Genomic DNA, 21,562 nt, shown 5'->3' with positions numbered 1-21,562 from the left:
AGAGTGGCCATCGGGTTCTTGGTCACCTCCCTGACCAAGGCCCTTCTTCCCGATTGCTCAGTTTGGCAGGTCTACCAGCTCTAGGAAGAGTCTTGGTGGTTCCAAAATGTGTCCATTTAAGAAGGATGGAGTCCACTGTGTTCTTGGGGACCTTCAATGTTGCAGAAATGTTTTGGTACCCCCCCCCCCCAGATATGTTCCCACACAATCATGTCTCGGAGCTCTATGGATAATTCCTTCGACCTTGTGGCTTGGTTTTTACTCTGACAGGCCCGGTCAACTGTGGGATCTTATATAGACAGGTGTCACAGCCGTCGTCGGAATGAGACCAAGGTGCAGAACCCTATTTTCTTTTATTTGTTTAAATGGCGCCAACAAAACAAGAAATAACAAAAACAACAATAACAAATAACAAAAATGACGTGAAGCTTACAAGGGCCCCTAACAAAGACAACTTCCCACAATTACAAAAGGGAAAAAGGCTGCCTAAGTATGATTCCCAATCAGAGACAACGATAGACAGCTGTCCCTGATTGAGAACCATACCCGGCCAAAACATAGAAATACAAAAACATAGAAAACAGAACATAGAATGCCCACCCAAATCACACCCTGACCAAACCAAATAGAGACATAAAAAGGCTCTCTAAGGTCAGGGCGTGACAACAGGTGTGTGCCTTTCCAAATCATGTCCAGTCAATTGAATTTACCACAGGTGGACTCAAATCAAGTTGTAGAAACATCTCAAGGATAATCAACGGAAACAGGAGGCACCTGAGCTCAATTTCAAGTCTCATAGGAAAGGGTCTGAATACTTATTTAGGTATGTATGTTTTTTATTTGTAATACATTTGCAAAAATGCCTAAAAACCTGTTTTCGCTTTGTCATTGTGGGGTAATATGTGTAGATTGACGAGGAAAATGTTTTATTTTATCAATTTTTGAAATAGACTTTCATATAACAAAATGCGGAAAAAGTGAAGGGGTCTCTATACTTTCCTAATGCACTGTATGTATTCATTTGTGGATGTCCGCCATTTCGTATAATATGTTACGAATTACAATTTGTAGGATATGTTACGGATTGAAATTCGTACACGTGTGATATGTTACGAATTCCAATTTGTTGGAGTTAACAGTAGTTAGCTAGGTGGCTAGGTGGCTAATGTTAGGTAGGCTAGGGATTAGGGTTAAGGTTAGGGTTAGGTGTTAGGTTAAAGGGTTAAGGTTAGGGTAAGGCAGTGCTTAATTTGAACACATAGCGAGAGCGAGAGGGGGTTATCGAGGCGGCTCTGTGATACCGGAACGCATAAGAAAGTGACAAACACAATGCAGCAGCACAGAGGACAGAGTGAACACCCAAGTAGCCTACTATCTATGTTGGTGAAACAGACAGCGCTCTCCAAGGTGCTAATTAATTTGCAGCATTTTAAACATCACTGCAGAACACCCGCCATACATATAGTCTATAGCAGGGATGATCTGCTTACCCATATGTGCGTACCCTAATTTTATGCAATTCTACTCATTTTGCCATGGGGCAGAGAGGAAAATTAGCTGTTTTTTAGCAGAACACTCATATGAGAATATATAGACCTCCTGCCTATGTGATATTATGAAGCACATATTCAGATTAACTTCACAGTACAAAACCTTCCCCAATGCCTTTCCCCATGTCAAGTCCATTTCAATCCTGACAGTCAATTAGTTGCTCAAAGCAAGACATGTGGCTGTGATGGTTAGCCTCCTTGTAAGGCTGTTTGGAACACTGGCTGTAGTGTCTATTTTTTCATTTTGAGTGTTAACTATAACCTAGGTGTCCAATTGAGCCTTGTCTACCAGTCTTTTCTAGACCCAAGCTCCCTACCTTTTGCATGTTGTACAGCCCAGCATTGAAATTTGCATGACAGGCCAGGGGTTGTAAGTTTGCTTGTTCTTGAACTGAGCCTTCGTCCAAATTGTACCTGCTCCTAGCACTATGTCGGTGGATACACAGTGAAGAGCAGGTCTGGAATCAGTGTGTCAGGATAGGGTGATTACACAGAAGGATCCCCGCACTTTTACGGGATTGTTTTTCTAGGGGGCGGGAGAAATAACGAGGAGGCAACTTGATTTAACTCTGGTTGCTTTTAAAATAATGTTTTCAATTAATAAATCATGCCGCCAGAGGAACCGGATCCAGGCAAATAGGTGCCGGAACGAACCAAGTCAAATCTGAGAGATGCCGGATCCTGTTCTTAAAATTAAGCACTGGGATAAGGGTTAGAAGTGTACTTATTATTATTTATTTTAAGTAGCTAAAAAGTAGTAATTAGTTGCAAAGTTGCTAATGAACTAAAATGCTAAAGTTGCCCATGATGAGATTCACCCACTGACTTCGACAAACAAGCTTACCTTTGTTTTTGCCTTAAGTAAGATTCTGTGTTATCTAACCATACCAAACGTAACCATATCATACTAATTTGAGTGTCCCAGAATTACTTTTATTATGTTACGTCTAGTCTATGAGAGCAGGCTGGAAAGATTTTCAGGGTGTGGCATTCAACAGCCTACTTTCACAATACTGCATTTGTGAAAAAAATATAAATGCTGCGAGTTCTATGAAAGTGCTACTGAAAAATTATGAATAAAACATTTGCATGTTGTTTTTAATTATGTGAGTGTAACAATGTGGCAAAGCACAATAATATGGAAAACTTAATTGTTTAATTATTTTCCTTGTGGTGGGATAATAGTTCTCTTTGAAGAGATCTTGAATCTGGTTTAGTTGAACCTTAGGAAATTGGTCTTAATGGCCAATGTCTAGATTTTGTTTCACAGGCTGACAGTTTATGGGCAAAATATTGAGTCTGTTAGCAAAACAAACCGCAAAGCAAACCCCCTCCAAGTAGAGATTGACAAAGCAGGGAGTTTAGGAGAAAGGAGGCTGAGAACAGGGGACAATCAAAGGCTGTTATTTTAATCTGGGCTGCCTCAGAGATTAGCAGACCACATTGTTTTAATTGTTTTAACGGGAGGGAGTGAAGCGCTCGTTTATTGTGGGGGGATCCTTTGCGTAAATCTCCCCAAGTTCAATAGTTTCAAAAACTTGAGCCCTTGGACCCCCCTCTTTCCCCTCATCCCACCTAATCCAGGCTAATACCTTTCTTTCTATTGGCTAATGGTTGAGGGGAGCTGGAGTAAATGCTTCTTAAATAGTCGTGGGTCGGTGGGTGAGAATGGTTTTCGGAGAATTAGATCCATGCCGTAGTGTACGAGGATAAGGCCTGCATTTCGAAGGTATTGGACTGTTTAGGTGGACTTCTTTGCCTCTAAAGCGCACGAGAATCGATTACATTTCTGCTGTTTTGTGAGCTTTTCAGGTAAAATAAAATAAAAAACTGGAATTTTTTACACACTTCATCACTGGAATATATTTTTTTGTCTGATGTGTATTTTGAAGATAGTTGTATGTTGGTAGTCTACTGCAGCAGATTGACACTAAATCAAGTGGCAATGGTTTATGCTTAGAGAAGAATAACTTTCAATTACCTTGAATTATCAAGAAAGTTGAAAATGTATATTTACCGTTTGTCCTGTATTTTTTTTTTGTTTTTTTGTGAGTTTAGACTGTAAATCAAAATTGCACCGTGCAATTTTGCACAGTGCAAGCGTCCTTCATTTACAAACTATATAGGCGACATTGTATGCTTAGTTATTATGGTGTAAGGCCAATCAAATAAAAACGGTTATTTTGTCTATATTAATTTAGGGGCGCTATGAATGCTTTGAATTTCTGCGGGGGATCCAACAGTGGAGTCTATCCTCTACACAGCTTCAACTCCGTCTGTTTCGACCACCACCAGATGGCAGACCAGTACCAGGTTTATTCATTGGCCAATCCATCCTCGGTTAACACGTTCTCTGTTGCTGAAAGACTTGCCGGTATTTAGACTAGACTACTTTAATTTATGACAGTGTCTGCAATCGATGCATGCAATCAAACAAATGCAGATGGCAACATTTTTCACACACACACGAAAAAACATTAAAAAACATTTGTAGGCTGCCAAAATGCTGGTATTTTCACGTTTAGCCAGACATCTGAAATGCCAACTGGTTGGCTGTTTCACCACTAATCTTGTTGTGGCTTTTCCTCTGTCCCCACAGAGTTGATACTGGAGGCCCGTTATGGGAACCAGCAGAAGCAGCGTCGGAGCCGCACAGCCTTCACTGTGTCCCAGCTACAGGCTCTAGAGAAAGCCTTCCAGCAGACCCAGTACCCTGATGTAAGCATGAGAGAAAGACTGGCTGTCTGCATCAACTTGCCTGAAGCTCGCATTCAGGTCAGTAAAGGTCGCTCTTCAAAAAGGACCAGCCTGTGTGCATTCATTCATTCATAATATTTATTTGAACTGCTGCTTTTACTAACGTTATTCATGTAATATACAGTGCCTTCGGGAAAAGTATTCAGACCCCTTGACTTTTTCCACATTTTGTTATGTTACAGCCTTATTCGAAAATTGATTAAATATTTGTATTATTATTATTATTATTTATTAATATTTCTCAGCAATCTACACACAATACCCCATAATGACAAAGCAAAAACAGGTGTTTTGACATTTTTGAAAATGTATTGAAAATAAAAAACAGAAATACCTTATTTACATAACTCTTCACACCCTTTGCTATGAGACTTGAAATTGAACTCCGGTGCATCCTGTTTCCATTGATCATCCTTGAGATGTTTCATCAACTTGATTGGAGTCCACCTCTAGTAAATTCAATTGATTGGACATGATTTGAAAAGGCACACACCTGTCTATATAAGGTCTCGCAGTTGACAGTGCATGACAGAGCAAACACCAAGCCATGAGGTTGAAGGAATTGTCCGTAGAGCTCCGAGACAGGATTGTGTTGAGGCACAGATCTGGGGAATGGTACCAAAACATTTCTGTAGTATTGAAGGTCCCCAAGAACACAGTGGCCTCCATCATTCTTAAATGGAAAAAGTTTGGAACCACCAAGACTCTTCCTAGAGCTGGCCGCCCGGCCAAACGGAGCAACCGGAGGAGAAGGGCCTTGGTCAGGGAGGTGACCAAGGACCCGATGGTCACTCTGACCAGAGCTCCAGAGCTCCTCTGTGTTGATGAGAGAACCTTCCAGAAGGACAACCGTCTCTGCAATACGCCACCAATCAGGCCTTTATGGTAGAGTGGCCAGACGGAAGCCACTCCTCAGTAAAAGGCACATGAGAACCCGGTTGGAGTTGGCCAAAAGGCACGTAAAGACTCTCAGACCATGAGAAACAAGATTCTCTGGTCTGATGAAACCAAGATTGAACTCTTTGGCCTGAATGCCAAGTGTCACGTCTGGAGGAAACCTGGCACCATCCCTACGATGAAGTATAGTGGTGGCAGCATTATGCTGTGGGGATGGCGAGAACTGAAAATAGCTGTGCACAACTCTCCCCATCCAACCTGACAGAGCTTGAGAGGATCTGCAGAGAGGAATGGGAGAAACTCCCCAAATACAGGTGTGCCAAGCTTGTAGCGTCACACCCAAGATGCTTTCATTGCTGTTAAAGGTGCTTCAACAAAGTACAGAGTAAAGAGTCTGAGTACTTATGTAAATGTGACATTGTTATTTTTTTGTTATAAATTAGCAAAAATGTGCTTAGTCATTATGGGGTGTTGTGTTAGGAGGGGGTAAACAATTGAATAGATTTTAGAATAAGGCTGTAACGTAACAAAATGTGGAAAAAGTCAAGGGGTCTGAATACTTTCCTGAAAGGAAGTGTATATAAAAGCTGTAGTACTTTTAGATGTTACTTTTTAAAAGCTTCATAAACACTTCAACCCTTCACCAATAACTAAATAATATGCTCCTCCAGGTGTGGTTCAAGAACAGAAGAGCAAAGCTTCGTAAGGGACAGCGATGCTCCCCTCTTCGCAGAGAGCAAAGCCTGGAGGAACCACATCAGACCAAGGCAGGAGGGGAAGAGAGCACTACTAAGGACTCCAAAACACAAAGCAAATTCGCTCCTCTCTGGGAAGTCAGTGATGCTCCTACCATTTCTTGTTCTGGAGACACCATTGCAACTCAGGTCCACACAAGATTACATTATCCTCCCGTTTTTCCCTTTGTGTATGGAGAGCGGAACCACCTTCCACATCATCATGCTTTAGGGATGCTGTCAGCTGGCCTACATTTCACCCCCAAATTCTGGCCCATTCTACAGCAACACAGCCCGGCCTTAGGAGTTGCCCCACCGGTTGGTAAAAACTGCAGCCTTTCCCTTCAGACTTTCTTTCCCAGTAAAGCTGTACCCCACCCCAATTTGGGTCTATAACTTCTCTGCAGTGTGTAATGGCAAAAAGGGACTGGTACACTGGTGCACTAGTATCAATACGGACACATAAACTACTGATTGTATACTTTGACACTGTACATACTGTATGTATGTGTGAAGGACCTCTGACAAGTGATTATGTCTGTAGATTATTTGATTGATTAAGATACACTCAAGGTATGTTGTGAGCATTCAGGATCGCAATCAGGAGTGGATTGGTACATACTTCATTTGCATAGAGATGTTACAGTCAGTTTTTACTCACTTATGACAAGCACTTAGGAGAATAGAGAATTGAGATGTGATTTCGGGCACTTTTTTCACATCATATATTCATTTGTTCAAGACAATTTTCTGTAATGTCTCAAGGTATGATTTAAAATATATATTTAACTAGGCAAGTCAGTTAAGAACAAAGTCTTATTTACAATGACAGCCTACCGGGGAATAGTTTGTTAACTGCCTTGTTCAGGGGCAGAACAACAGATTTTTTACCTTGTCAGCTCTGGGATTCGATCCAGCAACTTTTCAGTTACTGGCTCAATGCTCTAACCACTAGGCTACCTGCCGCCCCAGTGAAACTTTAGGCCTATCCTACATTAATTTCATGGTAATACACAATAAAATCATAATTTAACTCTGTGTGAATATAATTATTTTGAATGTCTTTTTAGTTTCCATTTGTATCTGTTTGCAAATAGAAAAAGAATAACCCAGATGAGTTTGGGTCTCTGGTCTAGGGCAGAAGAAGGCAACAACTCAAGCAATGGGAGGTCAAGGTCTTAGAACAGAGGGTAAATGACTGGTATGTGCTCCAACAGATTCTTTGCAGGGAGGGAAAGCCAACCAGATACCCCTGTGTCAGGACAGCCAATAAGCCTGGCAAGGGAGGCTACCAGCCAGGTGACCAGAGGTAGCAGATGGTGGTTTTAGGCCTACAGCACACATCAACTATAGAGCTTCAAATTTAAGATTGTTAGATTTAACTAATATACTAGTCAAAAGCACAATAAAATATTGAAATAAGGGTCATGGCAGAGGAGGATAGATTTGACCAAATTCTCATGCTGTGTAAATCAGTAGGACATGCCACTTACTTGTGTCTAGTAGGTTATATAGCCCCCTCAAGACACCAAAGTTAGACAAACAAATGCTCTTGATGTTTCATGATTTTGCTATGCTTTAACAGATGCCAGTCCAGTAGTTCACAAAAGCTCAGAATTTGTGTTTCATAAATTGTATAGCTGGAAACTGAGCCACAGCATCCACACTCGACTATTTTCATGGGTTATTGAGCTGTATGGATTTTGGTCCTATTCTTCAAGCAAGGTGCGCTAGTTTACCAGCGCAAGGATAACAGTAGGAGTAAAGATGACGCTGAATGCTTGCTTATCGGCTGGGAGACTTAAAGAGACAGCAAGACCTAGCGAGGGAGAAGAGATAAAATATCGTAAATACATGGCCATGTTGATACGTCCACTTTGAAAATACACGTTGACAGGTAAAATACGTTTCTTCGATGATACATGGTTAAGTGGGGGAGCTTTTTCCGAAGGCAATCGCATTTAGCCGTAAAATAACGACCTAGCTAAGGAAAGAGCTAGCTACAAACTGGATTTATGTTGTGGGGATTAAGGAGTTGCCCACTGATGTTATGTTTGGGAACTGAAAACAAACGCAGCTAATTTAGGTGAAATGCACTTTGTTAATTCGCTTTTAAGTACTTCATATAATGTGTTTGCAATATTAGAAGGGGTTGTCTTGATTAATGTGTAATTAAGGTTATGGCAATGAATATTTGATGTTCTATGCAGTTTTAGCTTGTTCTACTCGGCATTAGCTTGCTAACGTTAGCTAGTTCGTGACTGATCAGTGTGTTTTGGGAACAAGTAGCTAGTAGGCCAGGATATGTTCGATGAGTAAGCTAACTAATCATCAATTTGAATAGTTTGACAAGAAAACAAGCTGGTGATAATGTATCAGTATTGGCCACTTCCAATTACATGTCAGCTACCTCACCTCAGCACGCTAGTACTAGTAGCTAGTTCGCTAACGTTAGCTAGGTTGCACTACGGACGGTACGGTAGCTAACGTTAGTTATCTAGCTTGCAAGTCTGTAACGATTTGATCAACATTTTCAGACACCCGTTTCTTTAACTTCTGCGGAGTATTTACGGAGTTGACAAGTAGAAAAATATGTAAACTACAGACAGATCACAAGCATTGTCCTCTTCGTACGGGTACCAGGTTAAGCTACCTTTCCTAAATGGGCCACAAAACTGACAGCAACTGCCATAGAATCAGACTAGATAACTCGGTAGCTAGCGACTGCGAGAGGAAGAGAATGAGCTAGCTCGATGTGAGGCCTTCATTAAACAGTGGAGTTGCCTTCATCACATAAGCTAGCTTTATATTTTGCCACTAATCTTGCTTGTTAGCTAATTTACTGTAGACGTTATTGTTTCGTTTGTCTGTTACTGTTAGGACTCAACTATTTGGAAAGAGAATATAGCAGGTTACTAAGGCAAATAGCTAGCTAACACAACATCTCGTGAAAATTAGTCGCGCAAACATTTGACCAGGCATTTATTGTTTCTTCAGTGTCAAATTGGCTACCAAATAGGATTAAATGCAATGGTTCATATAGGCTATATTATTCATAGCTAGTTTGTATCTTTATATTGCTTGAATGATGACTATATTGTAAACACATGCTGGCTAATTTATGTATGAAAGGCGGTGGTTACACTCATAACCACGTTGGCAATTTATGCCACTTAAAAAAAAATGTGACAATAATATTCAACTGTTTAATTTGTCCCTAGTCAGTCAACTGTAGTTTTAAGTTCTGTTTCTGTGGCTTTTCAATTTCTCAGTTAAACAGTCGGTTGGAATAGATAGATAGATAGATAGATGTATCAGCACACTGACTCAAATTATTTTATTTTTACTGTCCGGTTTTAAATATGTTTTTCCTATTAAAACCAGCCGCACTTGCTACCCCACTTTGTTTACATTACTGAGATGGAAGTAGCATGTATTCAGTCCTCTCACAATTTCATAATTTGTGGTGGGGGATACATTTAGCAAGTAATGGGGTTTCCATTTAATTGATTGACCTTTTTTAATGACCAAGACTTGTCCAACTACATAGAGGATACAGTGATTTTTAATAATTGACCTTATCTACTCTGAACACATGCTTCTGTTTGTCTTTGCACAGGTGAAGGCACACACACACATTCCTACATTTAGCCTATTCTACTCATGTAAATTAATTTATTCTACTACTGCATAAAGCTTGCTCTGGGTATTGGCCAAGTTAAATTGGTTAATGCTGTGTTTTACTGCTTTCTTTACATGCTATTTCAATGATGAACATGGATATATATATTATATATGTAAGCCCTTTGGCTTGCCCTCTCCATTTCAATGTATCCCCTTAACTCTGATGTGAATCAGTTTTCCAGGCTATCAGGATGGAGAGGCATTTTGGCAGTCATTGATCAGTTTAAGTGCATTTCCTGAGGAAAGCATAGCTGCCTGCTGATATTGCTGGCATTACCTGCTCTCCATGAGTATCAGCAACATCACAGTTCCCAAGGGAAGGAGAGGGAGGAAAGCTGGGCCTCAGGGTTATACAGAAACCTCCATGTATGCTATTAACTATTCAAAGGCTGTCAAATCACACTACCAGTGAAAACTGATATATTGATGAGTGCCAAGGCATAGGCTATGTAGCACACTCCAGTTGAATATGTCAAATTTTACCATCCTGTGACTCAGTCATGTTTGATAGTCTTTACAGCTAATAGTCAAGGAACACCATTTGTCCAAAGCCATAGCCCTATAGTGTTGGTTTTTGGACATTCAAAATGATACGACCTGGAAAGGGGTGCATTGTTCTCATCACAACACTCAGTCTAGTATGTGATGTTTCCACCCGTATTGATTGCTTTATTGAATTCACTGCATGTACCACTCAGAAAATGTATCCCATTTCTACTACAGGCTAGAAATGTATGAATTACCAGTAACATACTAGGCTTTATAAAATTCTATCTCCGACTATTGTTGCATGCAGATTGCTGCATTTTAAGGCTTGCAATTAGAAAATACATGTCATTGATATCTGACCACTGCAAATGTGTATTTGGCAAGATGTTCTGTAATGGATTGTTACACCTAAGGGCTAATTCAGTTTGTTTGTGTTTTTCAGATATCCAACTTAACAAAACTCTACTGCAGTATCTCATCATCATTGTTGACTCTGCCTCCACCATTGCCCCTTCTGCCGTGGCACTGGAACATGAAGAATGTCTGCTGTATTACCAAAGACTGACCAGAAGGATGCAATGAGGGACTCCGGGGAAAGTTGCCAAGCTGCGTTGTGGATCCAGTAGCTGGGATTCCAAGTGCTTGTTGTGTTTGTGTGTGCGTGGGTGCATGCTAGCACAACCTGCCCACTTCAGGCCGGGACATGCTACTCTGAGACAGGAGTTGGACAAACAGAGAAGAAAGGAGTCGACTACCATAAACAAGAAGGGGACAGCACGCGGTACAACATTGGCAGATAGACATACTGTGTGTTTTGGTTGCAGTTTTACCCCTGTGGAAGTGGCTTTTAATACACTGCATATTTCTATACAACACCTTTTCTCTGTCTTTGTATCACCTTCCCCCTCCCTTAAGAGTCCTGGTTGTTTTGGCCCCTCTGTGATTTGCATGGCCGGAGAGTAATCGTGGAGAGGCCAGGGTATCACAAGCTTATGGATTTTGACAAGAAAGGGAGTAAAGGAGAGACAGAGGAAGGGAAAAAGATGTCTAAGGCAGCTGGCAGCAGGACTGGACATGGGGGCCGGGGTACAGGGACCAACTCTGGGGTTCTTATGGTTGGCCCGAACTTCCGTGTCGGAAAAAAGATTGGCTGTGGCAATTTTGGAGAGCTGCGGCTGGGGAAGAACCTCTACACCAACGAATATGTGGCCATCAAATTGGTAAGGCTAACATGTTTGACTAAACGGCATTGCTGTGGTGTGTTTCTGTTTGGATGCACTCCTACATTAATCATCCTCACCACTGTCTTTTTCAAATGACATCCTGTAGGTCTATATTTTGCCATCCCCTCCAATCTAACATTCCTCTACACTACTTCACTACAACTAGTGCAGCTTGCCATTGGTTTGCTGCATTGTGACATTCATTTTTTTGTGTGTTATTAGATTTGTGTTACTGTAGTTTGGCCAAGGTAATTGAATCCAGTTTCCTTACAGCAGCAGAACACCCCACCCCTGATGACTTGTTGACCTTTTAAGAGACAGGAAACATTTTAGTGCTGACTATGTCTCTTTCCCCCACAGGCAAATATTTACTTATCTGTAGCTTGGTCCCATGTACTGTTAATGAGTCAACCATGCTCAATTTGTATTATATTAAAGAGAAGGAAGAATAATTAACTTCCCAGGTCATGATATACATGCCAGAGAAACGCCCACTAGAACTCCTTGGAATTGTTGCACAATATCACTATGAGAACAAGTCCACTACAGTACTGTCTCATGGTGATGTGTGCATGCATGTACACACACACAGTAGGGTTCTTACCTTTTAGCTCAAAGGTGAAATGGAATCTCAGAGTAAACCAGCTTAGGGGGCTCCGAGGTTGCAAGTCAAGATTTTAATTCTGCAGCCTGCAGAGATTGGGTCTGGGAAACCACATGAAAAGGCAAGACCCATTTATTTTCTGATTGGTGAAGGGAGGCCAGGCCAGAAATTGAGCTTCCTCTGCAATATACAGAGCGTGGGTCTGGGAAACCACATGAAAAGGCAAGACCCATTTATTTTCTGCTTGGTGAAGGGAAGCCAGCCAGAAATTGAGCTTCCTCTGCAACATTTTAAGTTTCTGTTTTCCTCCAGTCATGTAGAAGCCTGAATGTCACCGTAAACGCTGGTATATCCATATGTTTCAATGGGGTCATTTAAAGTTGCCAATTAGAAGTCTCTTGGAGAAAGGCCTTGGTGTAACTCTGCACCCTACGAGAGAGGTTGTTTGTCATAAATGGCGTCTGAACGCTGCACTCGAGTGTGGGCTTGGCGTCAACACCTACACAGCCACGCTGGACCGTGTATGATTATCTTTACATTTGTATCTCCCAGGGAGGTCATTATCTCTGACTAGACACATATTGAAGGCTTTGCTAACCGCACTGAAAGCCGAGGTTAGCTCTGTAATTTAATCGCTTTTACTGAAATCCTCCGCTGCGCTGCTTCTCCTCTCTGTCTGAAACGTTCCATCTGTTTTGGGTATTTTTATCCTCATCATGTCCATTTTATATCCGGCTCTGGCATTATTTCCGTAACATCGCTGGATATTGTGCCACTGTTGCTCCATGAGTACATTTGAAGTGAACCAAATCATTTGTTTCAATGGTGGTAGTTACTAGCTAGCTACTCTCACCTTTCCTAATTAGGGCAATGGCAGTGTGCCCTGTTGATTGATCTCACCAGCTAGCAAGCAACATGGACCTGTTCAGCCAGGCAACAGATAATGGCATTACTGAACTGTTACTGGGCATTGATGCCCACAAGATTGTTTTTCTCCAGGGAACTTTAGGCTTTTATGTGCTGCTGGTTTGACTTGGTCAAAGCCTCAGAGGAGAGGACACATGTGAACTCCTCTGACCTAAGTTTGGGCATGAGTGGCGTGTTTTGCTTTAGCTCCCCTGGCTGACCTCCAGTCTAGTGCAGCTGTCCACATGTTTGTGCGTTCCCCTCCCTGGTCACTCAAACGTAGGTTCTTCCCCCTCATGCACAAGGAAATAGGATTTCGACACCCACCATCTCAGATTGTGCTAAAATCATTTCTGTAGTTAGAAACCGATAAGATGAGCATTCCTGAAACATTTTGAAATATAATTTGACATGAGAAATTAAGCTAGTTGATTGTACCTACATTTTAATTTATGGGATTCATAAAATCATCTGGTTTTTAAACCATCATTCTTCCTAACAATGAGTAAGGGCAATTTCAGCATTACGGATATGACATTTGCACACACAATGTCTCACAAAATTGACTTATAAGGCATAAATGTTAATGTGTACAGTGCATTCGAAAGTATTCAGACCACTATGTTACAGCTTATTCTAAAATGTATTAAATTGTTTCCCCCCCTCAATCTACACACCACCCCATAATGGCAAAGCAAAAATGGGTTTAGAATTTTTAGCAAATGTATTAAAAATAACTATCACATTTACATATGTATTCAGACCCTTTACTCAGTACTTTGTTGAAGCACCTTTGGCAGCAATTTCAGCCTTGAGTATGGCTCTATAAGCTTGGCAACCCTGTATTCGGGGAGTTTCTCCCTATCTCTGCAAATCTAGAAAGATGGCTGGTTGGATGGGGAGTGCACAGTTATTTTTAGGTCTCCAGAGATGTTCTATCGGGTTCAAGTCCGTGCTCTTGCTGGGCCACACAAGGACGTTCAGAGACTTGTCCCGAAACCACTCCTGCGTTGCCTGTGTGCTTAGGCTTGTTGTCCTGTTGAAGGTGAATCTTTGCTCCAGTATGAGGTCCTGAGTGCTCTGGAGCAGGTTTTCATCAAGGATCTCTTTGTACTTTGCTCCGTTCATCTTTCCCTCAATCCTGACTAGTCTCCCAGTCTCTGCTGCTGAAAAACATCCCCACAGCATGATGCTACAACTACAATCCTGCCTCGGCGCACTACTGACAATTCCTTCGACATCATGGCTTGGTTTTTGCTCTGACATGCACTGTCAACTGTGGGACCTTTATGTAGACAGGTGTGTGCCTTTCCAAAGCATGTCCAATTAATTGAATTTACCACAGGTGGAGTCCAATCGAGTTGTAGAAACATCTCAAGGATGATCAATACACAGGATGAACACGAGTCTCATAGCAGAGGGTCTGAATACTTGTGTAAAGAAGCTATTTCTGTTTTATTTGCAAAGATGTCTAAACCTGTTTTTGCTTTGTCATTATGGGGTATTGTGTGTAGATTGAGGAAATGTTTTTATTTAATCAATTTGAGAATAAGATTGTTACTTAACAAAATGTGAGCTATAGAAGGGGTCTGAATACTTTCTGAATGCACTGTATATTTGTAGAACCCTATAAGGGAAGTGTAGACAATTCTAACTTGTACCACTTTGAAATAACGCAACAACAACTTGTGTTATGGATGTGACGGAAATGGACAGGCATTTTTGGGAGAATGGACACATCAGCAAATGTCTGAATTCTTAAGTCTTAGGTTAAAATGTTAATAGCCACTTTGAAAGTAAGGCTTTGATTCACACCTGAACAACAATGATGAAAATATAAAAATGGTCATATACTTTAATGAAGTTGACCGTTATGGATGTGAAGCTGTGCAAAATATGTGTTTATATATTAAACATTTCTTCACCAAACTTTTGTCATCTGAAAATGCAGTGTACCTCAAACAAGAAATTGCCAGTATCTTGAATAGTTATAATTTAGATGTATTTTCTTGATAATTTATTTTCATTGGCAGACCTCATCAATTTATAGAAGTATTTCCTCTTTCATAATAAGGCTAAATGAAAATGTTGTAATGGATGTGACAGGGTCCCAAAAGAGACCAGACAAATTACACTGCACTCCATTTCAAATGTATGTTTTAGTAATTTCTTTCTAGATCATTAATGACTGATAATATTTAATATTTTAAATCACCTACTGAGTAACAGAATAAACATAACTCAATTATTATTATTTTTTATATAAGCTCATGCGTTGTATTAATGTTACACCCTTTAATCTGCCATCACAGGCTCTATGAAATGGTACCTCCTCCCCCTGTTGTCCACAAAAGGACACAGGGACTAGACAACTTGACCTGCAGCCGTCCAAGCCTTGCTTTCCTTAGACATCTGATGTGGTCGTTTCTCCTCAAGAACGGCTTTTCAACAGCATCAGTCATTCTTTCTGTTACCTGTCCCACAAACTGCCCTTATCCATTGAGTATACCAAACATTAGGACCGCCTTCCTAATTAAGTTGCACCCCCCCCCCCCCCCCCCCCCCCCCCTTCCTTTTGCCCTCAGAACAGCCTCAGTTCGTTGGGGCAAAGACTCTACAAGGTGTCAAGCGTTCCAAAGGGATGCTGGCCCATGTTGATTCCAATGCTTCCCACAGTTGTGTAAAGTTATCTGAATGTCCTTTGGGCGGTGAATCATTCTTGAGATATATGGGAAACTGCGGGGTGTGAAAAACCCAGCAGTGTTGCAGTTCTTGACACAAACTGGTGCACCTGGCACCTACTACTATACCCCCATTGAAAGGAACTTTTTTGTCTTGGCCATTCACACTCTGACTGGCACACACACACAATCCATGTCTCAAGGTTTAAAAATCCTTCTTGAACCTGTCTCCCCCTTCATCTACACTGATTGAAGTGGATTTAACAGGTGACATCAATAAGGGATCAAAGTTTTTACCTGGTCAGTCTGTCATGGAAAGAGCAGGTGTCCTTAATGTTTTTTAGACTGTATAATCCACAGCATAATTAACTTGACTTTTAATAAATACATTTTTTAAAAACCTTTTATTTAACTAGGCAAGTCCGTTAAGAACAAATTCTTATTTACAATGTCGGACTAGGAACAGTGGGTTAATTGCCTTGTTCAGGGGCGGAATGACAGATTTTTACCTTGTCAGCTCAGGGATTCGATCTAGCAACCTTTCGGTTACTAGGGATTCGATCTAGCAACCTTTCGGTTATTGGCCCAACTCTCTAACCACTAGGCTATCTGTCGTCCCAAATAAATACTATGCTTAAGTAAATATCTTGCTTAAATAAATATTCAATATCTGATTTGTTATTAATACCCATCTACCAATCACTACCCTTCTTTGAGGCTTTTGAAAAGCTCCCTTGTCTTGGTAGTTGAATCTGTGCTTGAAATGCAATACTTGACTGAGGGACCTTACTGATGGATGTATGGAGGACAGTGGAAGTATTAGTCAATCAACTCATGTCAACCCCTATTTCACACAGTCAGTCCATGTAACTTATTATTTGATTTGTTAAGCCAAATGTTACTCCTTAACTAATTTAAGGGTGGAATACTTATACAACTTATCTAAAATCTTCCTCCTTGACATTATAGTATTTTGCAGTAGATTGTTGACAATTAAATCCATTTTTATCCCACTTTGTAACAATAAACCCGGTCTGTAATACCAACTTGTTTCAAGGAGACCACTATAGTCCCCATGCCCAAGAACGCCAAGAAATGCTATAGCCATGAAATACTTTGAAAGGCTGGTCATGGCTCACATCAACACCATCACCCCTGGACCCACTACAATTCCCATTTCGCCGCAACAGATCCACAGACAACGCAATATCTATTGCACTCCACACTGCCCTTACCCACCTGGACAAAAGGAATACCTACAGTATGTAAGAATGCTGTTCATTGACTACAGCTCAGCATTCTACACCACTGTCCCCTCCAAGCTCAGGACCCTGGGACCGAACCCTCTGCAACTGGATGCTGTAATTCCTGATGTGCCGCCCCCAGGTGGTGAGGGTAGGCAAGACATCCACCACGCTGATCTTCAACATGGGAGCCCCTCGGGGGTGTGTGCTTAGTCTCCTCCTGTACTCCCTGTTCACCCACAACTGCGTGGCTGCGTAAGACTCCAACACCATCATCAAGTTTGCTGACGACACGACTGTGATAGGACTGATTACAGACGATGAGGCAGCCTATAGCGAGGAGGTCCGAGACCTGGCAGTGTGGTGCCAGGACAACAACCTCTCCCCTCAACGTCAGCAAGACAAAGGAGCTGATTGTGGACTACAGGAACTGGATAGGCGAGCACACCCCTATCCACATCGATGGGGTTGTAGTAGAGCGGGTCAAGAGCTTCAAGTTCCTTCTGCGTCCACATCAATAAGAGAATTAACATGGTCCCCACACACACACCCACACAGTTGTGAAGAAGGCACGACAGCGCCTCTTCCCCCACAGGAGGCTGAAAAGATTTAGCATGGCCCCTCAGATTCTGTTATACCACTCCACCATTGAGTGTCTTGACTGGCTGCATCACAGCTTGGTACGGCAACTGCAAGGGACCCGACCACGTGGTGCTACAGAGGTTGGTGAGGACATCACTGGGCCCGAGCTCCCTGCCATCCAGAATCTCTACCAGGCAGTGTCAGAGGAAGGCCTAAAACAATTGTCAGACTCCAGCCACCCAAGTCATAGACTGTTTTCTCTGCTACCACACGGCAAACGGTATCATTGCACCAAGTCTAGAACCAACAGGACCTTGAACAGCTTCTACCCCCTAGGGTTAAAGCTGCTAAACAAGACTGCTAAATATCTAATCAAATGGCTACCCGGACAACCTGTATTGATCTATTTTCTTTTTTTCCACCAACTCTTTTGCACTGACTCTATGCACACACACTGGACTCTACCCATACAGGCAATACTGTTCGACTCGGTACTGGTACACCCTGTATATAGCCATGTTATTTTTACTCATTATTCGTTATTCACTGTGTATTTGTCATTGTTTTTAAAATATGTTTTTACTCTGCATTGTTGGAAAAGGTCCCATAAGTAAGCATTTCACTGTTAGTCTACACCATGTGACAAAATACAATTTGATTTGATGATTGCTTTTTGTCCCCCCAACTTTTGATCTGATAACGCCATCACCCACTAATTAATTTGTACTTTTTACAGATTCAAAGTGTTTGATCTAGTAATGTGTCAATATTTATCTAAAAATGTGCTATTACATATCCAATGTGTGAGCACAACATTGGATTTCACCCCAACGTTTTTACGGAGTGAACTTTTCTTCTCCTGCTTCGACCATGCAGTGCGGGTAGCTGCCCTCATTTTATATAGGATAAAGTTGATCATTTTATATCTAAAAATGACTATACACTGATTGTTTAAAGCAAAACTATCAGGACTATTGCTGATGGTGAATCTGAACATTTGAAATCAAATCTGACGTAACCCAGGCCCTGATCAGCTGGTAGGCTATAGCGAGAGGAGTCGTGTCTCCGGCAGTAGCTTAGGCTACTTTATTCCGGTAACAGTTTTCAACAGCGCATTTAACGATTCCCAAATAGACTAAATGCTTTTTATTTGTTATTTATTTGTCTTTAAGTCAATCACATTCTGACATTTTGAAATGAACAACACAATTTCCCTGTATAATGATCATAACCAAGTGTCTTGCATTTTGGGTAAGATTTACAGTATTTTCTCTAAACCTAGACAAAACTATTGTATTATGTTACCTGCCTCATGTTTAACATTTTTCATTTTATTATTATTATTATTATTTTTACATCTTGTCCAAGACTGCACCTTTTATTTATTGGCGTCCCCCAATAGGACATTGTCACACCGATGGACAATGTACAACATGCAGTCAAATTTTACTGTTAAAGCCTCCCGGGTGGCGCAGTGATTAAGGGCACTGTACTGCAGCGCCAGCTGTGCCACCAGAGACTCTGGGTTCACGCCCAGACTCTGTCGTAACCAGCCGTGTGGTTAGGGAGGGGTTGGCTGGTAGGGATATCCTTGTCTCATCGCGCACCAGCGACTCCTGTGGCGGGCCGGGCGCAGTGCGCGCTAACCAAGGTTGCCAGGTGCACGGTGTTTCCTCCGACACATTGGTGTGGCTGGCTTCCGGATTGGATGCATGCTGTGTTAAGAAGCAGTGCGGCTTGGTTGGGTTGTGTATCGGAGGACGCATGACTTTCAACCTTCGTCTCTCCCGAGCCCGTACGGGAGTTGTAGTGAAAACGGGGTAAAATTCCCCCCCCAAATTTTTAATTTTTAATTTATTTTTACTGTTAAAACTGATACTTTCAGAAGTTTTTGACCACTGTAAAAATGCTTCTAAACATCACTCCTAAACATCAGTAATGGATCCTCATTAAAGGATTTTAAGTGTACTCATTCCAATTACAGGGACCCGAAAGAGTCCTGTATTGTATTTTTTTTAATCACCACCTCCCTGAATCGGGAGTGGATCATTTGTGTACCTGTTGCCTTTCTTGGCAGCAGTAGCTGTTTCTCAAGGCTCCCTCGCTGGAAACGAACCCTGATTTCCCCATTACCCGTCGTCACCATGGTAGGCACAGAAACTACCATTGAAAGTTGATAGGGGCAGACATTCGAATGAGTGTCATGAAGGGTCACCAAAAGTGGCCGGGGAACCAGAGAGCACCCTGTATAGGTTTCGTCTAATAAATGCATGTGTGCCCGAAGGTCAGTGCCATTTCTTGGCGTTCAGCCACAGTTATCCAAGGAACATTGGAGCGATCAATGGAACCATTACTGATTTAATGAGCGTTTCACTGTATCGGACCATATGTACTAAGACTAGCATGGCTTAATCTTTGGGACAAGAATATGGCATGATCAACAAGTAGAGCAGGGGGGTGCGGTCTCCAAAAGAGGCACGGCTGATGGGGCCCTCACAGGGTGGATCATATATGTTTATCGGTGAGGAGTGAAACTGGTAGGACACAGAGGGACCAAGGGGATGGATGGTCTAATGCGGGGTGTGAGAACCAGGAATGGGAGCCCCACAGTCAGCCTCCAATATCTGCCTGCACCATTACTGTGTGAAGTAAAAGACCCTGCCCAGAGGGCAGAGACAGACCCAGAGGTCGCCAGAGCAGTGTTCACCTGCTGAGAGTGAATGGAGGAGATTATAACAGAACATGGCCAAGATGTTCATAAATGACCAGCATGGTCGTATAATGATAAGGCAGAACAGTTGAAACTGGAGCAGCAGCACGGTCAGGTGGACTGGGGACAATGAGGTCTAATGAGCAAAAGCTATTGGTTTTCTACCCAAAGTTGCAAATAAAAAATGTGATCCATTTAATAAAAACAAGTGACCAGCAAAGTGGATAAGTGTGGCAGTACAGGGCCCTATGCTGACCTTTTTTAGGAGCACGTGTGCATGTAGGAGCACACAGACATTTAGGAGCACAAGCATGAGGGTCAGGAATCTGAGTTCAGTGTATGACCCACGGCACTCTGGCTGCGCTACAGTGAAGTGATCATTACAACAAAAATAATCTGGGTGATTAAAAAATATATATAATTCCAAAGCACACTGGTGCTCCTAAATAAAATGTCCATGTCGCACAGCACAATATTTAGGCGCATATGCAATTTAAAATGAGTGCAATGTGTAGCCCTGCAGTAGCAGGAACAACGGCATTTAGTGATTGTTACTTTAACACTAAATTATGCTAAATAATGCAGGTGACTTCAGTGGCTAATTTCTCTGAACAGGGGAAAAAAACATCACCAGTTTCACTGGGAATACTTTACAAAGGATGAAGAAGCAATACTCTGGGCCACAGCTTCATACTACTTGGCCTTCACATAACTTACAGAATTATCACTTGGATGGGGATATTGGAAATGTAATCCGTCAACTGGAGGACAATTTGTTCTCGAAGATGCACTATGCAGAAATCGCGCCGCCATTTTCTGGTTTCAGAAAATAGAATAGTTCACCTAATTTCAGTTTGTGATGAAATAAAAAATGCAAAAACTAAACTTACAAATGGGAAGCATAGAAATATCGCACATAGAAAATATCTACCGCTTCTTAGATCTATAACTCACATTTCTATGTAAATTTTGTTGGGTTGTCCAAAAAGTTAGTATATTCGGAAAGTATTCTGACCCCTTGACTTTTTCCACATTTTGTTACATTACAGCCTTATTCTAAAATTTATGACATTTTCCCTCATTAATCTACACAGAATAACCCATAATCTTTTGAAGCACCTCGGGCAGATATTACAGCCTCAAATCTTCTTGGGTGTGACGCTACAAGCTTGGCACACCTGTATTTGGGAAGTTTCTCCCATTTCTTCTCTGCAGATCCTCTCAAGTTCTGTCAGGTTGGATGGGGAGCGTCGCTGCACAGCTATTTTCAGGTCTCCAGAGATGTTTAATCGTGTTCAAGTCCGGGCTTTGGCCGGGGCTGCCACCACCATGCTTCACCGTAGGATGGTGCCTGGTTTCCTCCGTGATGCTTGGCATTCAGGCCAAAGAGATCAATCTTGGTTTCATCAGACCAGATAATCTTGTTTTTCATGGTTTGAGAGTCCTTTAGGTGCTTTTTGGCAAACTCCAAGCGGGCTGTCATGTATGTACCTTTTACTGA

General features: G+C 41.8%; 2 protein-coding genes across 7 annotated transcripts in view; both read left to right on the top strand.

Moving 5' to 3' along the window:
- Positions 1 to 3,758: 3,758 nt before the first annotated feature.
- Positions 3,759 to 6,775, top strand: LOC109902978 (diencephalon/mesencephalon homeobox protein 1-B-like). Its single transcript, XM_020499653.2, has 3 exons — positions 3,759 to 3,924; positions 4,150 to 4,325; positions 5,876 to 6,775. Exons 1-3 carry the CDS (start codon positions 3,759 to 3,761, stop codon positions 6,332 to 6,334), a joined length of 801 nt encoding a protein of 266 aa, XP_020355242.1. The 3' UTR covers positions 6,335 to 6,775.
- Positions 6,776 to 7,589: 814 nt separating this feature from the next.
- Positions 7,590 to 21,562, top strand: part of csnk1g2b (casein kinase 1, gamma 2b) — a 43,875-nt gene continuing 29,902 nt past the window's right edge. The window contains exons 1-2 of one of the 6 annotated variants that reach the window (XM_031786052.1): positions 7,590 to 7,835; positions 10,554 to 11,331. In XM_031786052.1, the coding sequence (XP_031641912.1) occupies positions 11,104 to 11,331 (228 nt within the window). In that variant the 5' untranslated portion in view covers positions 7,590 to 7,835; positions 10,554 to 11,103. Of the gene's footprint in view, positions 7,836 to 7,872; positions 8,025 to 10,553; positions 11,332 to 21,562 lie in introns of those variants that run through there. The other 5 variants (XM_020499039.2, XM_031786054.1, XM_020499036.2 and 2 more) reach the window with 5 other exon arrangements.

The sequence above is a fragment of the Oncorhynchus kisutch genome, linkage group LG13 (assembly GCF_002021735.2).
Source record: "Oncorhynchus kisutch isolate 150728-3 linkage group LG13, Okis_V2, whole genome shotgun sequence".
Lineage (NCBI taxonomy): Eukaryota > Metazoa > Chordata > Actinopteri > Salmoniformes > Salmonidae > Oncorhynchus > Oncorhynchus kisutch.
Note: the sequence above shows the minus strand (reverse complement) of the source record. Positions and strands in the feature narration are given on the sequence as shown.